Genomic DNA, 18,751 nt, shown 5'->3' with positions numbered 1-18,751 from the left:
CATGCCAGTGTCATTTATACAGTAACAGTGCATATTATTTTGCACTGATCACTGTATTGGTGTCACTGGTCCCCAAAAAGTGTCACTTAGTGTCAGATTTGTCTGCCGCAATGTCACAGTCCCGCTAAAAATCACTGATCGCCACCATTACTAATAAAAACAACAAAAAAAATTAAAAGTCCAAAAATCTATCCCATAGTTTGTAAACGCTATAACTTTTGCGCAAACCAATTAATATACGCTTTTTAGGATTTTTTTTTTTACCAAAAATATGTAGCAGAATACAAATTGGCCTAAACTGAAAAAAAAAAATGTACTTTTTTAAAAAAATTTTATTGGGAATGTTATATAGCAGAAAGTAAAAAAATATTGTTTGTTACTTTTTTTCAAAATTGTCGCTCTTTTTTTGTTTATAGCACAAAATCTAAAAACCGCAGAGATGATCAAATGCCACCAAAAGAAATCTCTATTTGTGGAAAAAAAGGACATCAATTGTATCTGGGTACAGCGTTGCACGACCGCGCAATTGTCAGTTAAAGCAACGCAGTGCCAAATCGCAAAAAATGCCCTGGTCATTAAGGGGGTAAAACCTTCCTGTCCAGAAGTGGTTAATAGACACAGCACCCACCCCTCTATGAAGTTTTGATACTTCTGACACAGCTTGTAACTAAACTGAAGGCCTTTAGCAGAGAGGGGGATGTATACCATCTAGGACTACCCATAGGCGAAGCCAAGTCTTTTTTCTGCATAGTGTTCTACTCCTGTAGGGGGCAATATAACCATGTGGTTTTGAATGGAGAGCTGTGTCCGTTAATTAACTCAGAGAAATGGATTTTACGGTAAGTACAAAAATCCAATTTTCTATTCCAGGGGATGCAATAAATCTGACTTGTATCTTAGTGCAGACTTCTGGGAAAATCGTTGAGCCAATCACACAAGCGGGAAATGATGTTTCTGGGGTGTGGTCAGTATACATTCTGTGTACAGAACACCTTCAGGTAGCCATATAACATTGCATTTTCAGAAAATGACGACGGCTGCAGATTGAAAAGGAAAGGTCATTTTTAATAACATTCAATTACAATATGATTTGGGTCGGAATTGTATACGCTCTATTATTTTTTCTTTATTTGCTATTTTTTCCCCCCACGAAAGTGGAGTTACTCTGTATTTGAATAATCACTGTCAAGCATGTTTCCTTTTCTAAGTGTTAGTTATAATACATATATCTTCTAAAATATAGTAATTCAAAAGTAAGAGTGACTTTTTTCTTGCTGTCCTGGAGATAGGAACCCTGTCAGCAATAAATATAATTTATGAGATTTTCATTATACTAGTGGTAACAAGGTTGATCTGTTGGTTGGTTATTTAAGCAGTTCTTTGCCATCATTTGTAAGTAGTCTGTTCCTTTTTTTTTTTTTTTTTTGCCTTGCCTAGTAAATATTTAACAAACCTTTATTAGGTAATGGAAGACTTGTTCACATAAGGTACACATATGTACCAGTGATTTGCTTCTTTTCAAGTACATTACCTAATGCAATATAACCACAAGCTTGGATATAAACCAAAGCTCTTTAGCTGCTCCTTAGTCCTATTAGTTCTTCTATACTGTGGTATTACAGCCACTACCCACCTTTTAGTCAGCACTATCCCAGTTATTTACTATTTACAATCCATGCCCTGTAATGAGAAACTTGCATCATTGAGGACCTTAGGTTTTGCTTTATAATATAAAATATACTTAAATCAAAAACTTTTTTTATTCACCATATACACCCTTGTAACAACCATTATTTACCAATAACCTGTGGTATAGGTCAAATCTAATAGTAAAGTCTGCACATCTGTTGCTGATGCCTACTTCAATATTATTAATTTTAAAGGTTTATTATATTTCCTATATGTTTTAGGTTGCTGAGGAAAACATGTTAAAATGGATTTGGGTTACAATCTATTATTTCCTATTACTTCAAACTTAGAGTGAGAAAAAAATTGTTAAAAACCAATAACCCAAATTAATTTTTTTTTTTTTAACATTGAACTTAAGCTATGGTTTTTTCTATATTATGTCACCCTAGAGGTTCTCTCTTTGGACTGGAACTTAAAGTGGAGCTCTACCCAAAAGGGGAATTTCCACTTTAAGGACTCAGCCCCCTGCTCCTCTTAAAGAAATGGCACTTTTAAGGAGCAGGGGGGGGGGGGTCGGACAAAAAATTCTGACAGGTATTCCCTCCCACTTCTGCTCCGACCACCTAGGCGCTGGGTGATTGGAAGTCCCCCCCCCCCTGCAGTCTTTTGGAACATATGACAGATCCCAGAAGACTGCTCGACCATTCACGATGCACAGCGCTGCTTGCGAATGTGCAGTGGGCACCCGGCTGTGGAGCCGCAAGCTGCTAAGATGCTGGAAAGAAGACAGCGGGTGAAATCAGCTGGAGTCAGCACACCGCTGGATCGTGGGACAGGTGAGTGGCTGTTTTTTTAAGTCAGCTGCTACAGTTTTTGTACCTGCTGACTTTTATTTTTTTCACAGGAGACTGGAGTTCCTCTTTAACATTTTAAACTGCTGTGAAATAGAAGGTGCGCAGAAGAGTTTAGTTTTTCCTATAGATCTTGGAGGAATAGGTTGAAACTGAAATACTGTATGTAAATGAATAATACTATTTTGGGCTCACACATACAGTACATTCATATAAGACCTTTTATTCTGTGCCTGATTACACTCATACACAGGGACTGCATTTCTTCTGAAGGCAGAATCAAGTGTTATATTAACAGGACTAGAAAAACAGAAATCATGATGTTTATTCTATTAACTGGCACCCGTGGTTAAAGCTCTTTGTAAAAGAACATATTTCAATTGAAATGTAAACTGGGCTCCATTTGGTTTGTTTGTGAATGAAAAATCTCATGAGCTACCGTGAGCGCTGAGTGATATGCAGGCAGTGGCGTAACTAGAGCATTTGGCACCGGGGCGGATCCTATATCTGGCACCCACCCCCCAACTTTAAAATTTCACAGCCCCCCATCACAGTGCCCCTTGCAGTCTGTCCCACGTCTCTCTAATCACAGTTCCCCCTTTTGCACTCTCTGCCTCCCCTGTACAGTCCTACCTTCAGCATAAATAGATAGCTAATGTGTTTAAGTTTGAGTAAGAGATTGGAGACTTGCTAAAGGAGATGGTCAGAGACTGCAGACATGATACAGGAGATGGTCAGAGACTGCAGACATGGTACAGGAGATGGTCAGAGACTACGGACTTGATACAGGAGACGTTCAGAGACTACAGACATGATACAAAAGATGGTCAGAGATTGCAGACATGATACAAGAGATGGTCAGAGACTGAGGACATGATACAGGAGATGGTCAGAGACTGAGGACATGATACAGGAGATGCTCAGAGACTGAGGACATGATACAGGAGATGCTCAGAGACTGAGGACATGATACAGGAGATGCTCAGAGACTGTAGACATGATACAGTAGATAGTCAGAGACTGCAGACATGATAGAGTAGACGGTCAGAGACTGCAGACATGATACAGTAGATGGTCAGAGACTGGCTACAGACGTGATACAGGAGTTGGTCAGAGACTGAGGACATGATACAAGAGATTGTCAGAGACTGCAGACGTGATACAGGAGATGCTCAGAGACTGCAGACATGATACACTAGATGGTCAGAGACTGCAGACATGATACAGTAGATGGTCAGAGACTGCAGACATGATACAGGAGGTGGTCAGAGACTGCAGACGTGATACAGGAGATAGTCAGAGACTGCCGACGTGATACAGGAGATGGTCAGAGACTACAGACATGATACAGGAGATGCTCAGAGACTGCAGACATGATACAGGAGATGCTCAGAGACTGCAGACATGATACAGTAGATAGTCAGAGACTGCACACATGATACAAGAGATGGTCAGAGACTGAGGACATGATACAAGAGATTGTCAGAGACTGCAGACATGATACAGGAGATGCTCAGAGACTGCAGACATGATACAGTAGATAGTCAGAGACTGCAGACATGATACAAGAGATGGTCAGAGACTGAGGACATGATACAAGAGATTGTCAGAGACTGCAGACATGATACAGGAGATGCTCAGAGACTGCAGACATGATACAGTAGATGGTCAGAGACTGAAGACGTGATACAGGAGATAGTCAGAGACTGCAGACATGATACAGTAGATGGTCAGAGACTGCAGACGTGATACAGGAGATGGTCAGAGACTGCAGACATGATACAGTAGATGGTCAGAGACTGCAGACGTGATACAGGAGATGGTCAGAGACTGCAGACCTGACACAGGAGATGGTCAGAGACTACAGACATGATACAGGAGATGCTCAGAGACTGCAGACATGATACAGGAGATGCTCAGAGACTGCAGACATGATACAGTAGATGGTCAGAGACTGCAGACGTGATACAGGAGATAGTCAGAGACTGCAGACATGATACAGTAGATGGTCAGAGACTGCAGACGTGATACAGTAGATGGTCAGAGACTGCAGACGTGATACAGGAGATGGTCAGAGACTGCAGATGTGATACAGGAGATGGTCAGAGACTACAGACATGATACAGGAGATGGTCAGAGGCTGAATACGTGATACAGGAGATAGTCAGAGACTGCAGACGTGATACAGGAGATGGTCAGAGACTGCAGATGTGATACAGGAGATGGTCAGAGACTGCAGACATGATACAGGAGATGCTTAGAAACTGAAGACGTGATACAGGAGATAGTCAGAGACTGCAGACATTATGCAGTAGATGGTCAGAGACTGCAGACATTATACAGGAGATGGACAGAGACTGCAGACATGATACAGTAGATGGTCAGAGACTGCAGAGATGATACAGTAGATGGTCAGAGACTGCAGATGTGATACAGGAGATGGACAGAGACTGCAGACATGATACAGTAGATGGTCAGAGACTGCAGACGTGATACAGGAGATGGTCAGAGACTGCAGACGTGATACAGGAGATGATCAGATACTGCAAATATGATACAGGAGATGGTCAGAGACTGCAGACGTGATACAGGGGATGGTCAGAGACTGCAGACATGATACAGGAGATGCTCAGAGACTGCAGATATGATACAGTAGATGGTTAGAGACTGCAGACATGATACAGTAGATGGTCAGAGACTGCAGACGTGATACAGGAGATGGTCAGAGACTGCAGACGTGATACAGGAGATGGTCAGAGACTGCAGACGTGATACAGGAGATGGTCAGAGACTGCAGACGTGATACAGGAGATGGTCAGAGACTGCAGACATGATACAGGAGATGGTCAGAGACTGTAGACATGATACAGTAGATGGTCAGAGACTGCAGATATGATACAGGAGATGGTCAGAGACTGAGGACATGATACAGTAGATGGACAGAGACTGAGGACATGATACAGAAGATGGTCAGAGACTGCAGACATGGTACAGGAGATGGTCATAGACTGCAGACATGATACAGGAGATGGTCAGAGACTGAGGACATGATAGAAGATAGAAGAGCACTAGGGGGGCCAGACAGCACAGGTGAAGCAGAGAGCACTGGAGGAGCTGAAGGGCACGGTGGGGGGGGGGTGGGACTGGAGAGAATTAAGAGGGGGTTTGGAAAGCATTGCAGGGGGGTTGGAAGGCGCAGGGGGTGGAGAGCACTGGGGGGGGGGCAGGGAGCATAGGGGGGAGGGAGATGAAGAGCACCGGGGGGCTAAAGAACAGGGGGGGGTCCAGTGCACTGGGGGGGTTAAGAGCCCTGAGGGGGGGTAAGAGCACTGGAGGGGCGGGTTAAGAGCACTGAGGGGGAATATGAGCACTGAGGGGGGATAAGAGCACTGGAAGGGGGGTTAAGAGCACTGGAGGGGGTGTTAAGAGCACTGAGGGGGGGGGATAAGAGCACTGAGGGGGGGGATAAGAGCACTGGAGGGGGGGCTAAGAGCACTGGGGAGCCAGAAAAATAAGTTGTATAGGAGGGGGATGGGGCAGCTGCATATAGATGAATTGATCTTTCCCTATTCTTCCTGCAGGAGGGAGAGGAGGAGAATCAGTTATTCAGCAGCTGCAGAAGAGAATAGGGAAAGATGAATTCCTCTATATGCATAATGCAGCTGCCCCATCCCTCTCCTATCCAGCACACACACTTGGGCAATGGGCACTCACCTTCTTCCCGCCGAGGCTCCATCCCTTCTTCCCGCCGAGGCTTCGCCCCCTTCTTCCCGCCGAGGCTCCGCACCCTTCTTCCCGCTGAGGCTCCGCACCCTTTTTCCCGCCGAGGCTCCCCCCTTCTTCCCGCCGCGGCTCCGCCCCCCCCACCCCCCGCTAGCAGCGCGGACTGAAGGAGCTGCCACCGCAGCTGCCTTCACACTGCAATACGGGATCTGTTAGAGGAACACGCCGGGCAGGACACCAGCTGACACCCCCCATTGGTACGCCACTGTATGCAGGGTTCATAGTTCCTGAGATTCATATTTTTGCAGTGTAACAATTTGTTATAATTTTTGTCCTTTTTAGGCTCAGTTGAGGAATTATTATTATTATTATACAGGATTTATACAGCGCCAACAGTTTGCGCAGCGCTTTACAATGTGAGGGAAGACAATACAGTTACAATACAATTCAATACAGGAGGAATTGGAGGGCCCTGCTCATTAGAGTTTACAATCTAGAAGTGAGGGTCAAGTGAAACAAAAGGCAATAACTGTGGGGGATGGGCTGATGGAGAAAATGCAAGTATAGTTGTGGGTAGGATAGGCTTCTCTGAAGAGGAGGGTTTACAGGGATCGTCTAAAAGCTAATAGAGTAGGAGATAATCGGACAGATTGAGGTAGGGAGTTCCATACGATTGGAGAGGCTCTGCAAAAGTCCTGGAGGCCAGCATGGGAGGAGGTGACTAGGGAGATAGAGAGCAGGAGGTTTTGAGAGGACCGAAGAGAGCGATTAGGTTGGTAATTTGAGACTAGGCTAGTGATGTAGCTGGGGGCTAAATTGTGGATGGCTTTGTAAGTTGTTGTTAGTATTTTGAATTTAATTTGTTGGGTGAGCGGAAGCCAGTGGAGGGCTTGAAAGAGAGGAGTAGCGGACACTGAGCGATTGGTAAGGTGGATGAGTCTGGCAGCAGCATTCATGATGGATTGAAGGGGGGATAGCTTGTGTAGAGGTAAGCCAATGAGAAGGGAATTGCAGTAGTTGAGGTGCAAGATGACCAGGGAGTGAACTAGGAGCTTTGTTGTGGCATTGGTTAGAAAGGGGCGTATTTTGGAGATGTTGTGGAGGTTGAGGCGGCAAGATTTGGACAGTGCTTGGATGTGGGGCTTGGAGAGTTCAGAGTCCAGGACAACACCTAGGACCTTGGCATGCGGGGAAGGGCTGATAGTTGTGCCATCGATATTGACAGAGAGAATGGGGGAAGGGGCATGTGGTGGAGGAAAAACTATAAGTTCGGTTTCGGATAGATTGAGTTTGAGGAAGTGGTGTGACATCCAGACTGATATATCGGATAGTAAATTAGTGATACGTGAGGAGACTGAGGGAGAGAGCTGAGATGCCCAATAAAATCTATGAATAAAAGAATACATTTTTCCGTAGGTATTTACAGTACATGTTGATGGATCACATTTGTAAAAAGAAATTGTGGGCTGACAGAGCCTTATGTTATATGAATACAGAATGATGTAGTGTAAAGGGCCCTGCTTATAACTTTTTACTCAACAAACAGATGACCTTGATAATGTCTAAATTGCCATTTTCAGGGCTATTCTTTGACCTATATGGTTAACATTTAAAAATCTGTAAAGCAGTGGCGGCTGGTGAAGTTTTAAGATGGGGGGGCGCAAGACCCCGTCCTTTTATTTTGACCCATCCCATTTCTCAGAAGCCACACCCCTTATAGACTCCATCCATTTTGTCCCCTGTATTTTGCTTGCGTGAACAAATTCTCCCAATATATCACATATTAAGGGGTCCATCAGTACTAGTATATCCTATAATAGGGAGCATATACTGTGAGAGACACCCTATTATGGGATACACTGACTGAGAGTGGCACAAACCCCACAGTACAGACCCCCTAGCACAAACCCCACAGTACAGACCCCCTTTCAATGTAGTGACAAGCGTACAGGCCCCCTTTCAATGTAGTGACCAGTATACATGTACCCTTTCAATGTAGTGACCAGTATACATGTACCCTTTCAATGTAGTGACCAGTGTACAGGCCCCCTTTCAATGCAGTGACCAGCGTGCATGCCCCTTTCAATGTAGTGACCAGCGTACATGCCCCCTTTCAATGTAGTGATCAGCGTACTGCCCCCTTTCAATGTAGTGACAAGCGTACATGCCCCTCAATGTAGTGACCAGCGTACATGCCCCCTTTCAATGCAGTGACCAGTGTACATGCCCCTTTCAATGTAGTGACCAGCGTACATGCCCCTCAATGTAGTGACCAGCGTACATGCCCCTCAATGTAGTGACCAGCGTACATGCCCCCTTTCAATGCAGTGACCAGTGTACATGCCCCTTTCAATGTAGTGACCAGCCCCTATGTGTTTAAGGAAGTAAATGTTTGGAATTTTTCGCAAAATATACAAACTTTACAATTGTTGAGATTATTAGTAGGAGGGTAGAAATTATTGAAATATGATGTGATATATGATTTTACATTTTGACCATAGATACGCTTTCATTTTTTATAGTTATTAATAGGAACATATACCACAACATTTATATGATTTGCTATGCATGCATCACAGTTTATTGTTGTTTTTGGGTTTATTTTGATTTGTTGATTTACTTTCACATGTTTACTGGTTGAGATAGATAGATAGATAGATAGATAGATAGATAGATAGATAGATAGATAGATAGATAGATAGATAGATAGATAGATAGATAGATAGATAGATAGATAGATAGATAGATAGATAGATAGATAGATAGATAGATAGATAGATAGATAGATAGATAGATAGATAGATAGATAGATAGATAGATAGATAGATACACACACAGTATGTAAGATATCAGCTTGAAAACATATAAAACTTAAATCAAACATTTTTAAAAGTGACCGGAAAACATTATAGTTATGTGATGCATAGTAGCAAACTATATTACCTTGCAGGCAAACCAGACTTTTTTTTTTTTTATATTAACTTTATTACCGCTTTAATACCGTGTTGAATAGAGGCACCATAAGATACTTACATTTTCCTCCTGTAATAAACACATATGCTGCCACATGTCCAACTACCAGCATTCGCAGATTTTAGGAGAAAAGACATGCGTCTTCCCCATTCCAGTAAAACCCACCAATAACAGTTCTTTCACCCCTCACCCCCCAAACTTAACACTTACCTCGTCCTCTCTTAAGCCAGCGCTGTGACAATCTGCAGCGCTGCTCTCTCTTCTTCCTCTTCTCAAAGGAAACACAGGCAGCAGCAGTCGGTCAAAACCTGTGATGAGGAAGATGGGGGCATGACCAAGCCGCACTGTGTGTGCCTTTAAATGCACACAGCCCAGATTGGGAGCGTGCCTTGCCCGCACAAGTGCATGACCAAGCCGCACTGTGTGTGTGCCTTTAAATGCACACAGCCCAGATTGAGAGCGTGCCTTGCCCGCACAAGTGCATGACCAAGCCGCACTGTGTGTGCCTTTAAATGCACACAGCCCAGATTGGGAGCGTGCCCTGCCCGCACAAGTGCCCCCCTCGGCAGCCGGCTTGCTGAGGGGATGCTCAGAGAAGAGGAGGAACAGAGAGTGCCAGCAGGGGACTCCAGAAGAGAAGGTAAGAGACCACTCTGTGCAATACCATTTTAAGTGCAGAATAAAAATTTTTTAATTTTAATTTAAAAAATATAGCCTTTAACCACTTGCTGACCAGCCACCACAGATATACAGCGGCAGGTTCCCGCAAATCACTGTACCTGTATGGTGCTCCGCGAGATCGATCGTGGAGGCATGCGTGCGCTGCCGTAGGGGCCTGCGCACGCCCATTCACCAGTGGGGAAGCTGATCCGCGGGGCCGGCGGCCGCGGTTTCCACCGGGCACCCATGATCGCTCCCCATGGAGAGAGAACAGGGTTTGGGAATGTTATATAGCAGAAAGTGAAAAATATTGATTTTTTTTTTTTTTTTTCAGAATTGTCGCTTTTTTTTATTGATAGTGTAGAAAATAAAAATCGCAGAGGTGATCGAATACCACCAAAAGAAACCTCTATTTGTGGTTAAAAAAAGGACATCAATTTTATTTGGGTACAGCGTTGCACAACCGGGCAATTGTCAGTTAAAGTAACGTAGAGCTGAATCGCTAAAAATGGCCTGGTCAATAGGGGGATAATCTTCAGGTCCAGAAGTAGTTAAAATCACTTTAAGCTGCCCTTGGGGTCTGAGCGACCTATCACCAGTTACAACTGTGGTCATGTGTGGGGTCTACCAAGGCAATGGAAAAACTGTTTTGCAGAAGGTCATTATTTGTATAGAATATACTCTGGGCTCCATCACTGATAAGGATTTTCTTTACAAGAAGTAGTATAAAATGGTACCTGTTATTTAACGCTGTATTCATCTTGGGCTAGGTTAACATCTGTGTGGGGGATTCCTGCTGGATAACCACACAGCTGCAGCTGCAACCACCCACACAGAAAAATGTGCTGGATGCATGCGGTTGCCAATAAACCTAATGGCACGCTGCACGCACTGGAAATATGCACCCACAATGGGAACCGCACCGCACTTGCTATTCTTGTGCAGGCTGCAATTCCACAAATGGTGCAGGGACCTTTTCCCTGCCTTTCAGGAGGCATGGCAGCTCATTCAAATGAATGGGCTGCCGTGACTACGCAAAATGCGGCTTGCAGAGCTGCATCAGTACGAACATAGCCTTAAAATGTTTCTTTCCAAAAAAAAGTTTATTCTTAAATACCACAAATAAAATGTAAAATCTTGGTTTAACAAGCATATTATACCAACACAAATACTGGCCTTGTCACAAAAACACAGTGACCTTGTATTAAATTGGTTAAGCAGACTCCCTGCTGAGTATGCTTTTTTCTTCTCATTTACCCTGTGGTATGCAGAGGGAAAGAAGGCAATAAATCATAAATCATAATCATTTCTTCATACACAGTCACCAAAAGCAGCTTTCCCTAGTACATGCAAGACTGAACAGCAGTTGAAGTTAATTGATTATGGATGTCCTATGTCTGGAACACGATTATATTTATTTGCTGTACTTTGGTCCCATAAACTGTGCCAACCAACAAACACATTTTCTTCTCTTTCAGATCTGCAGCTGTTTTGCTCAATAGGGTCTCTCCACCTGTTTTCCTCTAGAAATAGTGGTAGCTTCAATGAAGAAAACCAATGTATCAGGAAATGGCATTATTGGCGGGGAAAGCAGAGGCCGACTTTACCTCCTTCAGATTCAAAAATATAGAGAACCTGTGTGAGGTACGGACCAGAAAGGGGGTCTTCTATAAAACAGCTAAGCTGCTTCGTCCCGGTGAGGAGAGATTTTACAGAGGACAAGTGGAAGACAGAATTCGACATGTCATTATAAATGTAGGTGGCATCAAGTACTGCATCCCATGGACCACTCTCGAAGACTGTCCATTGACGAGGCTTGGAAAACTAAGAAGCTGTAATAATTATGATGAAATAATGGATGTGTGTGACGATTATGACATTAACTGCAATGAATTCTTTTTTGATCGTAACCCATGTGCCTTTAGGACTATTATGACTTTCATGGCAGCTGGGAAACTGAGGATACTAAGAGAAATGTGTGCCCTTTCCTTCCAGGAAGAGCTTATTTATTGGGGAATAGAGGAGGAACAACTGGAATGGTGCTGCCTTAGAAAACTGCAGCAGAAAGAAGAAGAACTGGCTGAGGCCAAGATGTATGAGGGAGAATTTGGCACCTCAAAGGAAAATTCCCAAAGTGCCTTGGAGGACAGCGGACGATTGGCCCAGTGCATGAAGCATCTCAGGGATATGGTTGAGAACCCGCACTCAGGTATTCCTGGGAAGATTTTTGCCTGTTTATCAGTATCCTTTGTGGCCATCACAGCAGTCAGCCTCTGTATCAGCACCATGCCAGACTTTAGAGAAGAGGAAGACAGGGTAAGTGTGATATTGTACTTTTATATCCAGCTGTTTACAAGACACTAAAAATACAGCTGCAGAGGGTTATCTATGTAAATTAGTGCATAGGAACCTGAAGTTTAAAGGAAATATATGGTGACAGCACACACATTCATCTTATAAAATTAGCATTGTAATAGCAATACAAACATTGGTTAGTGTATACGCTTGCGTAAAGAATATCCTGTCATGTTGTGAGTGCTTCTGTCTGTTGGCCATCTCTTTCCTCAACTTCCTAGACTCCTTGCTTGCTTTGCAGCCTCCCCTCTGCTGTCTCCTTTGCATCTCTAAGTACTACATTTCTCATAAGCAGGCCATGCCTGCAACCAGTGATTGGTGTACTGACACTGCCTCCTAAAACCCCCCTTCTCAGAAACCTCTGTAGTTCAGAAGGAAGGCTCTGTGGATTCTGTAATACAGCAGTGCCTATAACCAGGGCATAGTAAATACATGTCACAGAGTTCAAGGAAGAAAATATGTCAGGAACTTGAAATATAATTTTGAAATGAATAAATGATTTTAGATTTTGGCCATGAATAGATTTTAACTATATTTATCTCATTTTACCGTTAATTCCCTTACCAAAATATGTTCCGTTTTAAAATAAATAAAAATGTAGGAAGGAGTAATAATATTTTTCATTACTGGACTGAACTGTACAGAAGCTAATTCACCTGATGACTAGTTTATGAGTTTATAAGTAGTTAAAGAAGTCTGGTAGTACATAAAAAAACACAGGCAAGTAGCATTATGTGTGGTTGGATTTGAAGTGTTTTTTTGTGGTTAATGCTGCATTCTATAGGAATGTTTGAAAACAATGCTCCTAATGGGCAATATGTTTGAATATAGTCACAATAAAGTGCATTCAAATTATAGTGCATAAATAAATATCTGAAAACAGTGTAAAAATCATCTATATATAATAAATTAATTAGTAACGTAAGAACATCTTTTCTTTTGAATATATATACAAACCATCAATAAATGATTCAATGTCCGTGAAAAAAAGGGGTGCAGTCCCATACACCAGAAACTCTTCAGTAATTGCCTCTGATCACCACAGTGCCCTTCACCCCACCTATGGGTGTCTTCTCACCTGCTTGAATGGACCTAACTAATTAAAGGAGGTCTATATGCACTTTGCAGTGTTATAAGTGCCACCGCTCCCACTGGCTGTACACTCCAAATCTGTGGCTCTCAGCAGCTCTCAATCTTATAGGAGACAAGAGGAAAGAACCATAGTGCAAATCACTAATAAAAAGCATTTATTTCCATATAAATTCCACTCACATTTCAGAAGTAAAAAACAAGCATTTCACAATACAATCCTCTGCATACACAGCTCCACCTTGTCCTAGCGTGATTACGTCACCGCCCACCTTACGCGTAATGCCCAATGGCAGAGCCTGAACCTTTGAGAAAGGCCTTTGGGCACTATGCGTAAGGTGGGCGGTGACGTAATCACGCTAGGACAAGGTGGAGCTGTGTATGCAGAGGATTGTATTGTGAAATGCTCATTTTATACTTCTGAAATGTGAGTGGTTTTGTATATGGAAATAAATGCTTTTTATTAGCGATTTGCACTATGGTTCTTTCCTCTTGTCTCCTATATGATTGACACCACGCTGAGAGCTGCTGAGAGCCACAGATTTGGAGTGTACAGCCAGTGGGAGCGGTGCCACTTATAACACTGCAAAGTGCATATAGACCTCCTTTAATTAGTTAGGTCCATTCAAGCAGGTGAGAAGACACCCATAGGTGGGGTGAAGGGCACTGTGGTGATCAGAGACCATTTCTGAAGAGTTTCTGGTGACAAGGAGGGCTTCGTTTGCAGATAAGTTTCACATAATGTGCTAGTATGCAATGCATACTACCATATTATGCCTTTACTTTGCAGATCAGGGGAAAAAAGCAGCGCTTTTAAATATCCAGTGCATGTAATTTGAATAATTATAGTCTTATTATGCAAATTATTATCCCTGTTGTGTTAGTTATGATGATTAAACAAAAAAAATTGGTTTGCTGGATAGTAGACACTCTCAAGTGCTTGTATTAAGGTTATTCACCAGAGCAAGGGTCTCTGAACTTAGGATCATTGGCCAGCTTGGCCTGAATCAAACTATTTAATGTGAAATGCTGCTTTACACGTGGAGGCTGGTGCAAATCCTACACAGTTTAGTAAATTGCTTGCTATGCACTTATTTATTTCTTTTTGTATTTTTGTGCTTTTTACTCTTAATGAAGTGTGTTTTAAAAATAATTTAGAAATTTTACTCAGATGACAGGAGTAAAATCTTTATTGATATTACATTTTTTTCAAGATGTTGTATGACTCAGAGAAGGGTAAAGGTAAGACATAAGAAAAGGGGGCATATTTAGAGAAACAGTCAATGTTGCTTTCACAAAATATATGTGGCCAAATAAATAGACCCTTTTCCAGCAAAATGACTGATTTTCAGATAAGAAAAAAGGTTTTTGAACAAGGAACAATTGGGTGCCACTATGGACACTGGTTAACCAGTGCCACATCCCGAGATTCACTCAAAAGACACGACCAAAATTAATTGACCCGCAGTCCATGGACTTTATGGGCACCACCAGACATTGCTATATATAATAATACAATAAAACAATGCCCATAAACTGCGATTCAATTAATTTCGGTTGTGTCCATTGAGTGATTTTTAGATTATAACCAATCATTAAAATACATAAAAAAGGTGTGTAAAATAGCTTATATTTCAGTATTTTCTTCCTTTTAGACTGATATCCAAAAGAATAATGATGGACCTTTTTACTTAAAGTAATTTAATATTTCTTCTACATTTTACTAAGCAGTAAAACATGACATAAATCTTGTTAAGATCTCTAAACTTGCTCTATTTACTAATCTGAAGGCTGTGCATAAAACACACTTGTATACAGTTCAGAGGCTATTGTAAGATTAAAACTGTTGGGTCTAAACTCTGGCCTTTGGAGAACAATATTACTCTTTGGGACCTTGAAGGTATGTGTTTTGTTAGTACAATGACATGGCATCATTGATGCAGTTGCTATAGGTTATAACATATTATGACAAACTTCCATATGTAGGGCAGTGCAGCAAAATAATCTTTGTGATCTTTTTTTGTTGCCATATGCTTCTGAATACTTTAGGTGTTGATGGCACAGTGAAGCAGGAAACCACACATGTTCCCCTGAAGGAGTATTCCTGGCATTGTCCCTGGAATCCCACTGTGAACAATTTACAGCACAAGTGCCCACTCAGCAATCAGCCTGCACAATCTTCTATCCAGTTTCCAAAATGGTACTGCTTGAGCTATCTATGCATGCCTAGCAGCCTCACTGCACGTGCAAGTGCAGATGGCTCCAGTGGCACCATCCTGAAATCTGGATGGATAGTTGCTGAGTGGACACCTGCACTGTGCAATATTTGTTGTGGACTGCTGGGATGGCGGGGACTGTTGAACTAGAACTTGCTCAGTGTTTACATTGTGCAGCACCTTGGGGGAATGCCCTGGGACACCTGCATGAATTATACATAAAAAGCCAGACAAATGGAAGGGGGGAAGAAATGGATGCTGGACTTTCACACAGGTCATGAGCCATGGTCCACCACCAAGCCAATGGGCAAGGTGGAGTATCTTTAAAACACAATGCTGCAGTTGTATTAATTCCCTGCATTCTGCGCATTACTTGCTCCTGACCTCTGCAATTTGTGTTTTGCACACTCCTGATCACTAAATTCTGTGCATTACATACACCTGACCCCTGCATTCAGTATGTTACACACACCTGACCCCTGCATTCAGTACGCTACACACTCCTGACCCCTGCGCTCAATATAGTACATACTCCTGACCCATGCATTCTTTGCATTGCTTGAATTTGATCTCTGCAATCTGTGCATTACACTCTTTTGACCTCTGCACTCTGATCTCCGCACCTCTATGCTCTGTGCTGTCCTGGATCATTTATGTCCACTCTCCTTGAATGTATCAGATACTTTATCCCTCTTCAGGGAATCTCTGGTATAATCTGATAACTCCTCTCCCTGTAGATCCCCTTCTTGTTCTATCTCTCTATCCAGTGTGATTCTCCTACTATGTTAGAGTTCTCTCAGGGGATGCATCTTCTCAGCCACTCATTGAGTATAGTGGAATCTGGTTCTACTGATATTTTTCAGATTTATGATTCCAATGCTCCTCGGTGGATTCCTAACCTTGGCTCCTCTACAGTGTATTCTACCCTCTACAAGACCTGGTATCTCAAATCTTTGAATCTTATATTTAACATTCATCAGTCAAGCAGGTTATGGTATGGCTAGCACATCTTTTCATATAGATACAGTATAATTCATCAGCTCACCCTATGTTTCCACTAGATTCAGGGTTACTTGTCCTCTTTGCTGATCAGAGGACTCTAATTATCAATACTTATATTTTTTAAAAATTACTTTTCTTTCAGATGACATCCTTTATATATGTAGTGAGTAATGTAGTGGAAAAGTTAATCTCTTTACTAGCCCTAAAGTGGAGCATGCATTCTGGGGTCCTAAATTGGCCCATGACAACTATTTTAGAAAGCAAATACAGTTATTTAAAAATATCTTATCTGATATGGCAGTACTGGAGTATATAGAAGGATAAACGCTCATGTTTTCCCAGAGATCAGCTTTAATGAATACAATTTCATAATATGTGAACCATTTAGAATTTGATTTCTTTCACTTTTGCACAGGGTTTTTTATATGACTGAACATCATTGTCTTCCTTTCTCTATCGATAATATGTATTCCCTCTGAGATGCAGTCTGTTTAAACTTGGCATAAAAAGAGTGATTGAGTGCAGGATAAAACAAGAAAGACAGCTTCAACCACTGTATGCATTTATGTAACTATCCACTATGTATATATACTGATTTGTATAGCAAGTGCTTTTATCTACTTCTAACAGATGTAACTTATTGAATAGATGTAACATTGTAATTCAATAAGATTATACAATTCATTTTATGCTTCTGTAATATATCACAGCATCCTCAGTATTTGATGTCACAATTTTTCATATGCTTGAGGAAGCAGATAGTAAGGTACTGGATTTGTATATTATTGTATGAAGATAGTCTGCTTCAGCAATGGCTTTTATAAACTTTAGTAAAAACTTTATTGAAAGCAAACTATACTCCAATAACTCTTTGACATTATAGAGTTTCTAAAAGCAGTAGATAAGAATGAAACAAGGGGATATATGCAATGTTAACTGCAGCCTAAGATTGCATACATTATTGGACTCAGAGCCAGTACATTATGGTAACAAATTATGGTAGGGTCACATGAACAGTAGTGACTTAAGGTTTTTGCAGCACATATGTAATTTAAAAAATGCAAGGAAAAAAAAACACGGGCTTTACAGTATACAGTATATATATATATATGCAGCTATACAGTATATATATAAGTAACAGCTCCACCTGCTGTTTGTGTAATGCTACCAGACTCCACTCCACCGCGTTATGTCCTAATGGACTTTGTCAAGGGTATGACCTTGGTATCGTGGTTGTACTAGCCCAGAGCAGTGGTATAGGTGTGGGGTGTAGCAGAGATGGGTTTACAGACAAACTGCAGGCAGAAGGAAAAGCTATATGGGTATCTGCTGCTTTGGGCTGTTATATATATAGCCCACGACCACGGCTGTATATATACAGCCGTGGCCGAAAGTTTTGAGAATGACACAAATATTTTTACAAAGTCTGCTGCCTAGTTTTTATGATGGCAATTTGCATTTACTCCAGAATGTTATGAAGAGTGATCTGATGCTTTGCAATTAATTGCAAAGTCCCTCTTTGCCCTAAAAATGAACTTAATCCCGAAAAAACACATTTTCACTGCATTTATAAAAAAGGCTTCAGGGCACCCAAGAAAGTCCAGCAAGTGCCAAGACCGTCTCCTACAGTTGATTCAGCTGTGGGATCTGGGCACCATCATTGCAGAGCTTGCTCAGGAATGGCAGCAGGCAGGTGTGAGTGCATCTGGTGTCAAGAAGGGCAACAAAGAAGCCACTTGTCTCCAGGAAAAACATCAGGGACAGACTGATATTCTGAAAAAGGTACAGTGATTTGACTGCTGAGAACTGGGGTAAAGAAATTTTCCCTGATGAATTCCCTTTACGATTGTTTGGGGCATACAGAAAAGGTCTTGTCTGGAGAAGAAAAGATGAGCGCTACCATCGGTCCTGTCTAATGCTAGCAGTAAAGCATCCTGAGACCATTCATGTGTAGGGTTGCTTCTCAGCCAAGGGAGCGGTCTCACTCACAATTTTGTCTTAGAACACAGCCATGAATAAAGAATGGTACAAAAACATCAGTTTGTCAGGTTGAAAAAAGACACAAGTCCATCCAGCTCAACCAATAAAAAACAAAAAAGAAAACACAACCATACAATCCCATATACACAATCCTATACCCACAGTTGATACAAAGGAAGGCAAAACCCCAGCAAAGCATGATCCAGTTTTCTACAGCCAGGAAAGAAATTCCTTCCTGATCCCCTGAGAGGTAATCTGATATTCCCTGGATCA

General features: G+C 41.9%; 1 protein-coding gene across 2 annotated transcripts in view; it reads left to right on the top strand.

Moving 5' to 3' along the window:
* Positions 1-18,751, top strand: part of KCNG2 (potassium voltage-gated channel modifier subfamily G member 2) — a 253,899-nt gene that overhangs the window by 164,407 nt on the left and 70,741 nt on the right. For both annotated transcript variants that reach the window (XM_082258197.1, XM_082258196.1), the window contains exon 2: positions 11,315-12,152. In XM_082258197.1, the coding sequence (XP_082114323.1) occupies positions 11,394-12,152 (759 nt within the window). In that variant the 5' untranslated portion in view covers positions 11,315-11,393. The remainder of the gene's footprint in view (positions 1-11,314; positions 12,153-18,751) is intronic.

Source organism: Pelophylax lessonae (genome assembly GCF_965119305.1).
Source record: "Pelophylax lessonae genome assembly, chromosome: 5".
In the NCBI taxonomy this organism is placed as follows: domain Eukaryota; kingdom Metazoa; phylum Chordata; class Amphibia; order Anura; family Ranidae; genus Pelophylax; species Pelophylax lessonae.
Note: the sequence above shows the minus strand (reverse complement) of the source record. Positions and strands in the feature narration are given on the sequence as shown.